The sequence below is a fragment of the Ananas comosus genome, linkage group 10, assembly GCF_001540865.1.
Source record: "Ananas comosus cultivar F153 linkage group 10, ASM154086v1, whole genome shotgun sequence".
Classification (NCBI taxonomy): domain Eukaryota; kingdom Viridiplantae; phylum Streptophyta; class Magnoliopsida; order Poales; family Bromeliaceae; genus Ananas; species Ananas comosus.
The window spans coordinates 2719020-2731535 of record NC_033630.1 but is presented as its reverse complement, the minus strand read 5'-3'; the positions used below and the strand labels follow the sequence as shown (position 1 = coordinate 2731535).

At 35.8% G+C, this 12516-nt stretch overlaps 2 protein-coding genes across 2 annotated transcripts; both read right to left on the bottom strand.

Annotated features, from left to right (window-relative positions):
- Positions 132-2726, bottom strand: LOC109716060 (protein HEADING DATE 3A-like). Its single transcript, XM_020241341.1, has 4 exons — positions 2299-2726; positions 2066-2127; positions 848-888; positions 132-675 (listed from the first exon to the last, which is right to left on the bottom strand). Exons 1-4 carry the CDS (start codon positions 2497-2499, stop codon positions 446-448), a joined length of 534 nt encoding a protein of 177 aa, XP_020096930.1. The 5' UTR covers positions 2500-2726; the 3' UTR covers positions 132-445.
- On the bottom strand, positions 9539-11152 carry LOC109716147 (protein HEADING DATE 3A-like). Its single transcript, XM_020241468.1, has 4 exons — positions 10877-11152; positions 10593-10654; positions 10386-10426; positions 9539-10004 (listed from the first exon to the last, which is right to left on the bottom strand). Exons 1-4 carry the CDS (start codon positions 11069-11071, stop codon positions 9775-9777), a joined length of 528 nt encoding a protein of 175 aa, XP_020097057.1. The 5' UTR covers positions 11072-11152; the 3' UTR covers positions 9539-9774.

The following is a 12516-nucleotide window of genomic DNA, read 5'->3' as shown; positions in this document are numbered from 1 at the left end:
TTTCCTTTTACCAAATATAGCTATAGCCAAATTAAATATTTTTTTTCACCCTTGAATACTCCTTACCTGGGAATGTTTCATGCCAGCTATACTACTTGCTTGATATCCTACATTTACTTAAAATAAAAAAATGAAAGAAAACAAATCACTTATCTGATTCATCCTAAATTTGCTCCATATATATGTTTTCTCCATACATTGTAAATTTTCAGATGATCCTAATTCTATATTCTAATTCAAAACACACTTTAAAACAAAAAAGAAAATCTGAAAAAATAAAGAGCAAATCCAACACATTCTTACTTGTTACTAATTACCTAAACTCTCTCCTCAAATTTTACCATTAAGAAATGCAATACCCTCATTGTCCCTCTGATTCCACTCAAAAAGAAAGATATATATGCAGATGTAAACTTTTGTGCTCTTTATTAATTGACCTTGATATTCAAGCTTGCATTCTCCGTCCTCCGGTACCGGACTCTCTCTGGCAATTAAAGTAGACCGCAGCGACCGGAGACCCGAGGTTGTAGAGCTCGGCAAAATCGCGGGTATTGAAGTTCTGACGCCAGCCCGGAGCGTATACCGTTTGGTGCCCGAGCTGTTGAAATAGCACGAACACGATCCGATGTATACCGAGGACTGGGGATGGGCTCTTATAGCTCACAATCTCCTGCCCTGGATATATAACACAAGCAGGTTCATGTATGAGCTAATGTACATGGAATTGATCAGTAGTAGCTTAATAATTTAGCTAAAATATTGATTATTAATAATTAAGATTTGTGGAAGCAGCAAAGTATGTGTACATATGATACAAGAATTGAAGTGATTTTAATGCATTTCTTACCAAAAGATGCTTCAGTTGTCGCCGGGATATCGGTCACCAACCTACATCAGTAGAGATCAATATTATAGTAATCGTTCTGAGTTCATTTTATACGGTGAAAACTCGGCAATGAAACAAAATAAAGATCAATATGACCGACCGTACCTAGCGCAGTTGGCTAAGGGCTCGATAATTGGTACTCGATGTCCTCAGTTCAGAACTTAGTTGCTTCACATTTCTAGCGGGGTTCATTTCTAGAGAATGAACGAAGTGGATAGCTAACTACCTTTCTCTCTCGTTAAAAAAAGAGAAAAAAAGAAAGAAAAGAAGATGCTAACTGTTTGTGTGTTTTAAGTTCGTGCATCGATCAATTCAGTACGCAACTTTGTGCATTGAAGCATAACTCGAGGTCACTATTGAGGAACACTCATCTGAATCAGGATCTATGCACAAGTTGTGCGAGTGTTTTACAATATGTGTTTCTATATTTATAAGAGCTATTGCATGCACATGTTCATGCCTATACATATCGTCCAAATAATCGGAACTTCTGATTTTCAAGAAGATATTACTTGATAATTTAAGCGCTATTTTAATGCCTGGATAGGCTAATTAGTGGATAAACTAAACTCACTTTGCTTGATGCGAAATGTTGTAGAGAAGAAAATTTGAGCAAGAGAGGATAATAAAGTTTTGACTAATTTGTCGACTTCATTACATGCGATAATTCAGAAGAGTAAAACATCACAGCCTTTCCCCTATACAAGGTTGGCACGAGTGATCAAAGATAACAAATTTGTATTGTAACAAGCAAAGAAGGAAGCTAGTTTCTGTAATGATAAGGAACAAAATTTACGGAAAAGTTAACGTAAGAGGCTACGCAATTCAGTTAAGTCTATCTCTTAACATCAAAATCTCAGCTTGTTATTAACATCAATACCAAAGTACATAACTAGGCAGGCTACAATTTTATTGAGAGAAAATTGGTATATATTTATTAATCAGTGACAAAATGTGCTAAGGAGAAACTTAATTTAATGGTGGATAAACATAGCTTGTTAACAGCAAAACTTACATGTGCAGCTGAATAGGAACAGAGGAATTGATATGCGTTAAAGGATTGTGGATCCCATCCAAGGACCAAGGGTAGGTCCACACACACACAAACTAGCACACAGTACACAGAGAGAGAGAGAGAGAGAGAGAGATAGGATTACTCAATTAAAAGCAGATACTTACCAGTGCAAATACTCCCTAAGGTTTGGGTAACTGGGACTTGGAGCATCTGGATCAACCATAATCTGCAAGATATAAATAACTTAGAAAAGCCACTCAAGAACAAACAAGTATCTCCATGGCACTAAAAAACACGAAATTAATAAGCTTAATATTTATCTCCACAATATATATGAAAGCTCAATTAAGTACCATATATAGAATACAAGGTAACATATATATACATATGTGCTCACAAGAGTATAAAATGTTCTCAGATGATCAGTTCCTCCGACCTCAACCCTAGGCTGGTGAACCACAGCTGAGGGTTTAAGGTTACACCCATTTGTAACCTCCCTTGAACTGTATATTACACTAAGAGGTACAGATCTTGTGAATGGATCCAACACATCCCCAATCACCCTCCCAACAACCAAAGTATCTCTTTCTCTATTCATGACCAACCACACTCTAGCTTAGCTAGCTCTTCTCCTTTGGGTGCAGATCACTGGTGAAAAGAACTCAAGTAGAACCAGTGGGGAATGTGGCAAAGGATGCAGTATATGTAGTGAGAAGAAGAGAGGTATAATATGAAGTGGAGCTAATGGAGTAGGTTAGTGAGAAGAAGCGAGGTATAATATGAAGTGGAGCTAATGGAGTAGGTTAATTATAGTGAAACTTAAGTCCAAAGGAACATTGCACATAATATAAGAAGAAGAGAGAGGTGTGTTTGATGGGGACCAAATTTGATTTTTCTACTTTGTTTTATTCTTTGACTCCATGTTGGAGAAATATTGGCATCATGTAGATTTGTATCAGATTCTGAAATTCTTATTGTGGTTTCCCATTTGATTAGAGGTGTAAAAGTGAGGTGGATTAATTGTGGAGTGTGTTTAATTAATTTCCTTATTTTAAGAAGAATTTTGAAGTCATAATTAATTTAGGCCAATTAAAAAGCTCTCTCAGGGATTCGTTCCACCTCTCGCGTTTGTTCATCGGCCACACCACAAATTTATTTTTAACTTAATGATTCAATTTTTAAATTAGATCAATCATACAAAAGCTAAGCCGTAATTAATTAAGGTGAATTTAAGAGGGGATGCTCTACTTAGTCTTGCGTGCAAAATTGCGATATATGCTTTTAAGAAAACGCAATAGAAAATATTCTGCTTGCTTCTATAAATAATAGCAAATATTATATAAATTGCACTGTTTTAGTTAAAAGCTAATTTCAACGGTCCTACGTACAAATAATATAAAAAGCAAATATTACTATATATTTTCATCATATCTATTTTAGCATAATAGTGCCCAACAACTCCCAAAACTAGATGGACTCTTCGATGGATCGACCAAATAGTAGGGAAATGTATGTGTGTGCAGAGAACCACACTTTCGATTTTGAAAAGAAGATAACCAAAAAAAAGAGAGAAAACAAGATAGAGCAGATGGATGCATGGCTGAACGGTGGGTAAGAATATATGTCAATGGGTCAGATTCGAGACGGGTTATCAAAAATTCAAATCTGAACCCAACTACCAAACCTGAATTTCTAACCCAAACCTGAATTCAATAGATTTTAAAATCTATACTCAAACCTGAATCCAACCAAAAATTCGAAATCCGAACCCGAAAACTTATAAACAATTATTACTCTTTTCTATATTTCAAAACATATTATATTTAAACCTAAATTTTTAAGATACAAATCAAACATTAATACATATTATATAATATAAAATCAAATCAGGCTCGGGTTGGGTAGATCATAGTTAGTTAATTCGGATTCGGCAAAAATTCGGTATGGATATAATTCGGATAAAATTCTTCTTTAAATTTTTAAATTCGTTGAAAAATATAGCTAAAAAACGGATTCGACAATTATTCGGATACATGATTTATGTGGATATTATATGTTCACCAATTAAAAATTCGGGATAAAAAATTCAGCTATATAATAAATATATAATAATTAATATAATATATATATTATTATTATAATTTTTATATATACATTAAATATATTTAAAATTATAATAAACNGTAACACGGAGGCCTTCGTGTTGTCGATAGCCTACCAGCCTAGCTCTCTCTCTCTCTCTCTCTCTCTCTATATATATATATATAATGAGAGGGAGGTCCACTGTGGACCTCCCTCTCATGCGGAGGCCAAAGTTGACTCGTGGACCGTGCGCTCCAGAGTAGGCCAACACCGCGCCATTTTACTTCCTCGGACGGCCTCGGGCGAGACGGGAATCATCCGCCGCCGCGGCCCTCTCGCTCCCGGCGCCTGCCAGGGTGGCGGAGGAGGAGGACGACGACGACGAGTGCGGCGACGAGAGTGACGACGACGCAACCCACGGCTGCGAGTCCACTACCCGACGACCGTGAGGCCCGTTTTTTTGAGCGAATCATTCGCGAATAATTTTTTTTGACGAAAAAAATGTGTTTTTTCTCGATTTTTTTGAAAAAATACGAAAATGGTTGTTTAATTTGTTTATTCAAAAATTCGCGAATAATTCGCGAATTATTCGTGAATTTACTAACAGGGGGTAGATACAAAATCCATATCGAATCCAAATTCATCAGTTTTTTTTATAAAATATTTTCTACTCATACTCGAAATCATATTCGTTCAGTATCGAATAAATCTGTCACATTTGGGTTTGAATTCGGATAAAATTTCGAATATACGTAGTCATTAACATTCCCAAGATTGGTGGGTGCATGGACATATGAGACCTGCTGCACAAGGTGCAGGCTATGGTTTTTTTATTCCTAGGATGAGCAGGCATCATCTGCTTGACCTCGTCAGCTTTAGTCATAATTATTGTGGGATATGTCAATCATGATTTCTTTGTCAAGGAGATGCGAGAGTTGATGCATGTAAAGAGGGGCAGGCAGGACAAGCAGCTGTCTCTATCTCAGGACAGCACCTTTTCCCGTCACATCCCTGCTTTAACGCTGTCGAGTTCTCATTGGCTCGCCAGAAGATTCAACCGTTCCCGCCAAAACACGACAACACTCGGATCAAGACAATCGAAAGTTATTTTAGTTTAGGAGCCATGCTACGTATTTACCTTGTACCCGCTTCATTTTAAGATTATTAATATTTTATTTATTATATTAAATTTTTATCTACCGGTACATCTCAAAGTGGAGCATGTATTTAGATATTGCTTTTTTATTTTTTTTTGATTGATAGACAGCACGCTACCCCCTTCGTTTATTTTATTTAGAAATAAACTTAGCTGAAAATGTAAATCAACTAGGATTCGAATTTGGGTCTCTGATACCAACCATCAAACCCTTTGCCACTTGCTCTAGGAACGGTCGGTTGTAGTTGGATATTGCTTAAATGTTTCTTGAATGATGAGTTCCAAGGATAGCAAAATTTAACTTTGACATTCAAAATTTTTTTTAAAGATTTTACTTGAGGTAATTGGGGCTGTTTTCTATCCCTATCTATAAGGGCACGAAGCTTAATAATTGTATATTTTCTCAAGGAGAATAGTTATGTTTTGACATGGATGAATTGTGTAATAAATTTTGATTGACTCTCCATACAGTATAAAATGTGATACTAATTTGACAACGTGTGCATTTAAACCCTTTCTGAGGAACCAAATTAAGCATTTCCTATATATCGGAAAAGTTTTCAACTAAAGGGGGCGTTTGGATTGACGAATCTGTTGATCCAACGTAAGTCAAATGCAGTGGTGTTTGAGTTTTCCTGAAGTGTGATTATTTTTCTGCTGTTTGTTTTGACGTAACTCGTACAGTCTGAAAGTTAAATTCAATTACTTCTTCTGTTTGTTTTGATGTAACTTGGTGCTGATAAAATTAGTTTTTTGAGTTCCGTTGTTTATTTTGATGTAAGTAAGTGGATCCCATTATCTCCTAAATATAGTAATAAATTTACCACTATAAATTTTAACCTATTATATAATTAAATTTTTTATTATTATTTAAATATAATCCTAATTTATTATAAATAAGGTAATTCTAACCGATTATAAAGGAAGCAGAGTTTAGGTTTTGCTGTTTAATAATTTTTTTAGAGGAGGTTGAGTGTGGTGGAAGTCGAGTTCGGTACTTTAGAGAAGGAAGTCAAGAGTAGGTGAAGTGAAGGTCTAACATAACTTGCGTTACACTATATTTTTGACTTACACCAAAACAAATAACATAAATGATGAAACTTGAGTTCCATCACTCCACTTACACCAAAACAAACGGAAAACTGAACTATTTTTTTTTTAAAAAAAATGTGTTTTAACTATGAATGAAACTGGTTCAAGCAGGTATACACGGCTCCAGCTAGTCTTTATCCCGCACATGTATTGCATTTACCAACATTCAAGTAGTAGATGCACATTTAGTGGACTAAGACGTGCTACCCACAAGTTATTCTCTCCTTGTCCTACGATCAAAGTGTTGGACACAATCACTTGAGCTTACAAGGAAATAGATTCGAATGCAAGTCATACCCGAATTGGAAAAAGAATAAATTCACAACCTTTATCCCATGAAGTCCCTGTCCTTTCAAATTCTTATCTTACTCTTCGCATCAATCTGTCCGAAAACGACTTAATAGTACAGAGCCAATTCTTTGTAGAGCCCCAGTTGCTCAAAAGTACAATTCAATGGATCGCCACCTATGTTGGAGGTGATGCTTCCACTTTTTAGATTAGTGATACGAATAATTTCACATGGTCAGTGTTGGGAGTTGTAATTCGAAGTTTCGAACCTCCTGAAGATTAGGAAAAATCTATGCATTAATGTAAATTAACTAGAATAGGATTAATTATCTATTGCTATTGGAGTTTAAATATATTTGTTGTCTACTTTCTAGTTGAAATCAGTCATCATGGATATATGCACTACAACAGAATTAAGTTATAAGGACACATGTTTGAAACACTTTTTGTGTAAGTGTCCCATCTATGACAAAACTTAAAAAAAAATCTAGCAAAGCCTAAATATAAAGCCCAATCCAACAAAAAATAAAAGGTTACTCTAATCAACTCACCCCATCCAACCCATTCGGCCCGATTACAAACAAAAAAGAAAAAAAAAAAAAATTGATCACCATCTCCCATTCTCCCCTCACTCAATCCACTGAAACTCTAGACGAAGAGCTCTTCGCTCTCCTCCTCCTCCGCCACAGCAGCCAACGAGATAGAGTTTCGGCGGTTGCTAAATATTTAAATAAGTATTGATAAATTAGCAGCATATTTTTTAGATTATACCGACACTCTTAAAATATCTCTATATACCTAGCGATCCCAATATAGCAACACTTTTTAAAAGTGTCAGTAATTTAGCCAGCAACACTTTTTTTGACCTGTATCGACATTTAAAAGTGCCGCTATACACCGTTTTTACTGTAGTGATGTCATTATCAATAGGAATATTGCCCATCCTTATATTTAAAAGGTGGTGCGCGTGTGAGTATATATAGAAGTTGGTTGCAGTGGAGAGTTAATGAGGCCGTGGGAGTAATTAGAGAAAGGCTCCACAGTGATAAGCTTGGGGTGTAATTAGATGCATGGTTTTATAATTAATTGATAAAGTACTTTATATTGATTAGTTATCTTCTACCTCCATTAATGTTTCTTCTTTATACTATTTTCTAACAGTAAGAAATAAGAGGTGGATCAATCTTTAATCAACACAAAAGCATAAGCAAATAGATGAATACCCTCGTATGCCTATTATATACCATTGTATCATGGACATTTCTGTAAGTCTCGCGTGTCCGTGTCGGATACGTGTGTGTCCATGCTGAACCTGTATCCAACGCGGGTACCCTATGGACGCACATTTGATGTAGGTTCACAGAGCATCTCATTGAAAAAATATATATTTTTTTTTATTTTGCTTTCTTTTATGCATATAAAATGAAAGATGATAAATATTTTAGTTTTTCAGTAAATGCATTTCATGTTTTTTGGATAATAATTAAATTATGTATAGTAGAGAAATTTTTTTAAAATATATTAATATAAAAATTTTATTAATTTTTATTTATATGAGAAATATAATAATATTTTAATATATTTTTATTATATATTATTTTGTCAATAATATTATATTTTTTTACTGGTGTCCATGCCGTATCCGTATCCTAATTTTTCGAAAAGTGTCGAGCCGTTATGTACCAGTTGTGTCGTAATCTGTGTTCTGCATTCGTGTCCGTGATATATGCATGAAAAGATGCATGATATATAGCAAAGCACAACATGAGTAGAAAAGTTAGATGCTTGAGATCGCATATATGTATGTGGCTCCGAAGAAAAGGAAAGGGCTTCTTTTGCATCTCCTCATCCCAATCTCACATCCAGGGCCGGATGGGAACAACAAAAACTGCTTAGAGGCGCCAAATATAAAATGCCTTTTGAATTGGCAGTGGGTATTGTTCTAAAAGCCTACACATACCCAACTTAATTTGTTGGTGGTTGTTTCTTATCATCGATCTTTGGATAATATAGCATTAAACTAGTTTTGAGCCTTCTCACTTAGAGGTCATGCGTTTGATTTCGACGTCTTTTAAGTGATATTATAAGGTGATGATTACTTAGATGTTCTCACTCAATATGATAAAGAAATTCAACAGGAAAGAGAAAAATTGCATTGGAACGTAAATTGTTAGATTTAGTTGTTAAAAACAATAGTTTCATATTTGATAAAGATAAGAATTCTGTCGTGTATAACTTGGTATCTCTCTCCCAAGTTTGATTAGGAAATCTAATCTAATCTAATCAAACTCAATGATCTAATAGAATTTAAATTAGATTCTATTCTAATCTAATCAGGATTTACACTTAACTTTAAATAACTACAATTCAAACAAATCCTAACACACATCAAGTTCCTAGGATATATATATATATATATATATATATATATATATATATATGTCGTAGGGTGTACGGTCAAGCCATAGGAAGCCGTGTGGGGTCTAGGGCTCGAAGTGGGGCCATGATTGCATGCGCCTGGTGTATGGATGCATAGAAGAAGACCACTAATTAATGGCATAAGATTAAATGTTGTTTTGAATTTAAATTTACAGTTTGGTTGTAATTTGAAATTCAGCTATTGTTGTAGGTATTTAAGAGGGTTACAGTATTCTTAATTGGATAAAATCGATTTTGTGGACCAAACTATTTTATAAAGACTAAAATACCCTTTAAATAGGTACCTGGTGAATGGTACATATGCTTCAATAGCAGGTCACCTCTAGAATCATATTAAATCTAAACCATCTATCAACAGTATTCCAGCCCCTCTCTCTCTCTCTCTCTCTCTCTCTCTCTCTCTCTCTCTCTCTCTCTCTCTATATATATATATATATATATATATATATATATTGTGTGCATGGGTGCACAAGAAGAAATTTTCTGAGTTACAAAACGATCAGAAAGAGGGTTCAATTGAAACTACTCTTTCTAGCTGGTCAGCTGTAATTGCTGAAAGTAACAGTTTATGGTACAAAAATATAATTGAGCACTTTCATTACAAAATCCCAACAACATATATCAAAGCGGGTTCAGATATAACCATGCAATCTAGAGCTAATGGTAATTATGTGGTACATGGAGGAATCTATATATATATATATATATTAACCATCGTGTCATTTGTGTGATGTATGCGCATATAGATAGATAGATATGTAGAAGTGATCAGGACGACACGATAAAATACAATAACACAAGACTGGTAATGACTAGTTAGAGATACATCCTTCTTCCACCGGAGCCCGACTCCCTTTGGCAGTTGAAGTAGATGGCTGCAACGGGAGAGCCGAGGTTGTAGAGCTCAGCGAAATCCCTGGTATTGAAGTTCTGGCGCCACCCCGGAGTGTAGACCGTCTGACGTCCGAGCTGCTGGAAGAGCACGAACACAAAGCGGTGGATCCCCATTGTCGGTCGCGGGCTCTCGTAGCACATCACTTCTTGCCCTAAGCTCATGAGATATATAGCCACAATCAAAACTTGCTATGAGCCTACAATGCTATGAATCAACATTCTTAAATGTTTTGCTGATCCTCCCTAGCGCAAGTGGCAAAAGGCTAGCTTGGTGGTTTACCCGAAGTCCCAGGTTCGAAGCCTAGTTGTTTTATATTTTCAGCTAAATTTATTTTTAAAAGAAAAAAAACGAAGCGGATAGCATGTTACTTTTCTCTCTCTCAAAAAAGAAAAAAAAAACATTCTTAATGTTTTTACATGGCAAAATAAAACCCATATAGTAAATCTAACCACAAATGGCTAAGTTCATAGTTATTATTTTCATAGGAATGTGGTTTTGGTTTATAGAATTCTAATTAGTAGCTAGGTCTCACCAAATGTTGCACCTGTGGTTCCAGGGATGTCTGTGACCAGCCTGATCAAAATCAGAGAGAAAGTAAAACTGTTGTAAAAGCTTCACAAATTACAATAAAACAGACAGATATATCAGAAGAGAATAAGCAGTTGCTGTAGAAATAATAGCGGAAGACAAGAATAGTACACCACCAGTAGACGAAGAAAAAGAGACATGAAATGAGTACCAATGAAGATATTCCCTAAGATGTGGGTCACTTGGACTTGGAGCATCTGGGTCTACCAAAACCTACATGCACATCATTATAAAGCCACAAAAAAGATATAGTAGCTGATCAAAAGAAAGCTAAAACAAATATTATGAAAGGTTTAAGAAAAATGCTAGCTAACTATACACTTTTTATAGGAGTGTACATCTTACATATTTGGATCCAAGAGTTGATACAACCTCTTTGAAATTTTAGTTAAAAAATAAATAAATAAGACAAGTGAGTTCATGATTAGTCCCTACGAGGGTATAGAAGGTTCTGAGGTCGTTGCCACCAATGTCCACTCGAGGTTGGTTGACCGCTTGTGAGGGTTTGAACTCGCGCCCATTGGTCACCTCCCTCGAGCCATACATGATCCGAAGAGCTGTAGTTCGAGTGAACTGGTCCAAAACATCCCCAATAACCCTACCAACTACAAGAGGGTCCCTTTCCCTCATGTTTATAAGTGAAACTCCCAAATAGGATAAACTAATACTACCTACAGCAATATATATATGTACATGGAACTTGGCGTGGAGCTAGGCTGGTGTTTGATGAGTCACAACATGCATTGACCCCTATTTATATATGTGTGAGATCACAAGCCTTTTTCCTCCAATATTTTGGTTAATTATTGCATGGAATCTCCACATTTTTCTAGATCATAATGTTTGTGGTCGCCCTTCACCCCTTTCTAGCCCTAAAAGTTTTTTGGGGCATCTTCTCCTGGCTTTTGTTTTGGAGATGTTACTACATGCCTGCACTTGATGCATCTATATTTCTATGCACCGCATACTTTGATAATTCAAATGTCCAATTTTCAAACAAAAATAAAATGCTACATACAAGTATACAACTCACTGTGCGATAGGGATTGAAATACTATCTAGCTAGGGTTTACTGCACATAATATTTTTTTGCAAAAAAGTGGATGATGGTGCACGAGTGTTTTACGAATCCATGCACCTGGTGCAGGCAATAATATTTCTCTGTAGTAGAGTTCTGTTAAAGCTTTCTGTGCATACAGTAGAGTACTGTTAAAGCTTACAGTGATAGTGGAGTCATATCTTTGCCCTAGCTTGTTCTTTAGACATCTTTTAGTCATGTCCTTACCATTGTTGTTAATACGACATTGAACTTCTTAGTAGTTGTAGAATTTCCTCCTAATGGTCACCTTGCCAATGACGATTTCGGCCAACGCCAACAGTTCCATGGTTAATACTGATCTCTTCCTTTGTTATCATCTTGTTTTGTTTGCCTAAATTTGTTTAGGCAAAGGAGATAACGCGAAAATTATTGTTTTTTTTTTTTTTGGAGAGAGAAAGGTAGCATGCTACCTGCTTCGTTTATTTCATTTAGAAATAAACTTAGTTGAAAATGTGAATTAACTAGGATTCGAACTTGGATCTCGGGTACCAACCATCAAACCTTTTTGCCACTTGCACTAGGGACGGTCGGTACGCGAAAATTATTGTTGTTCAGATAACATTTAACTTCTTAGTAGTTGTAGAAATTACTCCTAATGGTCACCTTGCCGACGACAATGTCGGCCAACACAAACAGTTCCATACTCAATACTGATCTCTTCCTTTGCTATCATCTTGTTTTGTTTGCCTAAATTTGTTTAGGCAAAGGAGGTCACGCGAAAATTATTGTTGTCCGCCACTGTTAGCAGGTAGTTGTAGCCATCACGATAAAGCGCTCTATTGTGCTTTTTGGGGATAAGGCTTTATGCTTATGATGCAAAAGATGGACAAGATCAGAACAATTGATCACGACAACCAGATATATCGATCGCATGATTCGTTGGAATCAAATGAAAACCTTGGGCTCTTTATGGTCGGAAAGAACGAAGAAGACTGAGTTGTTTTGAAACTAGAAGAAGGTAGCTTAGAGGGCACGC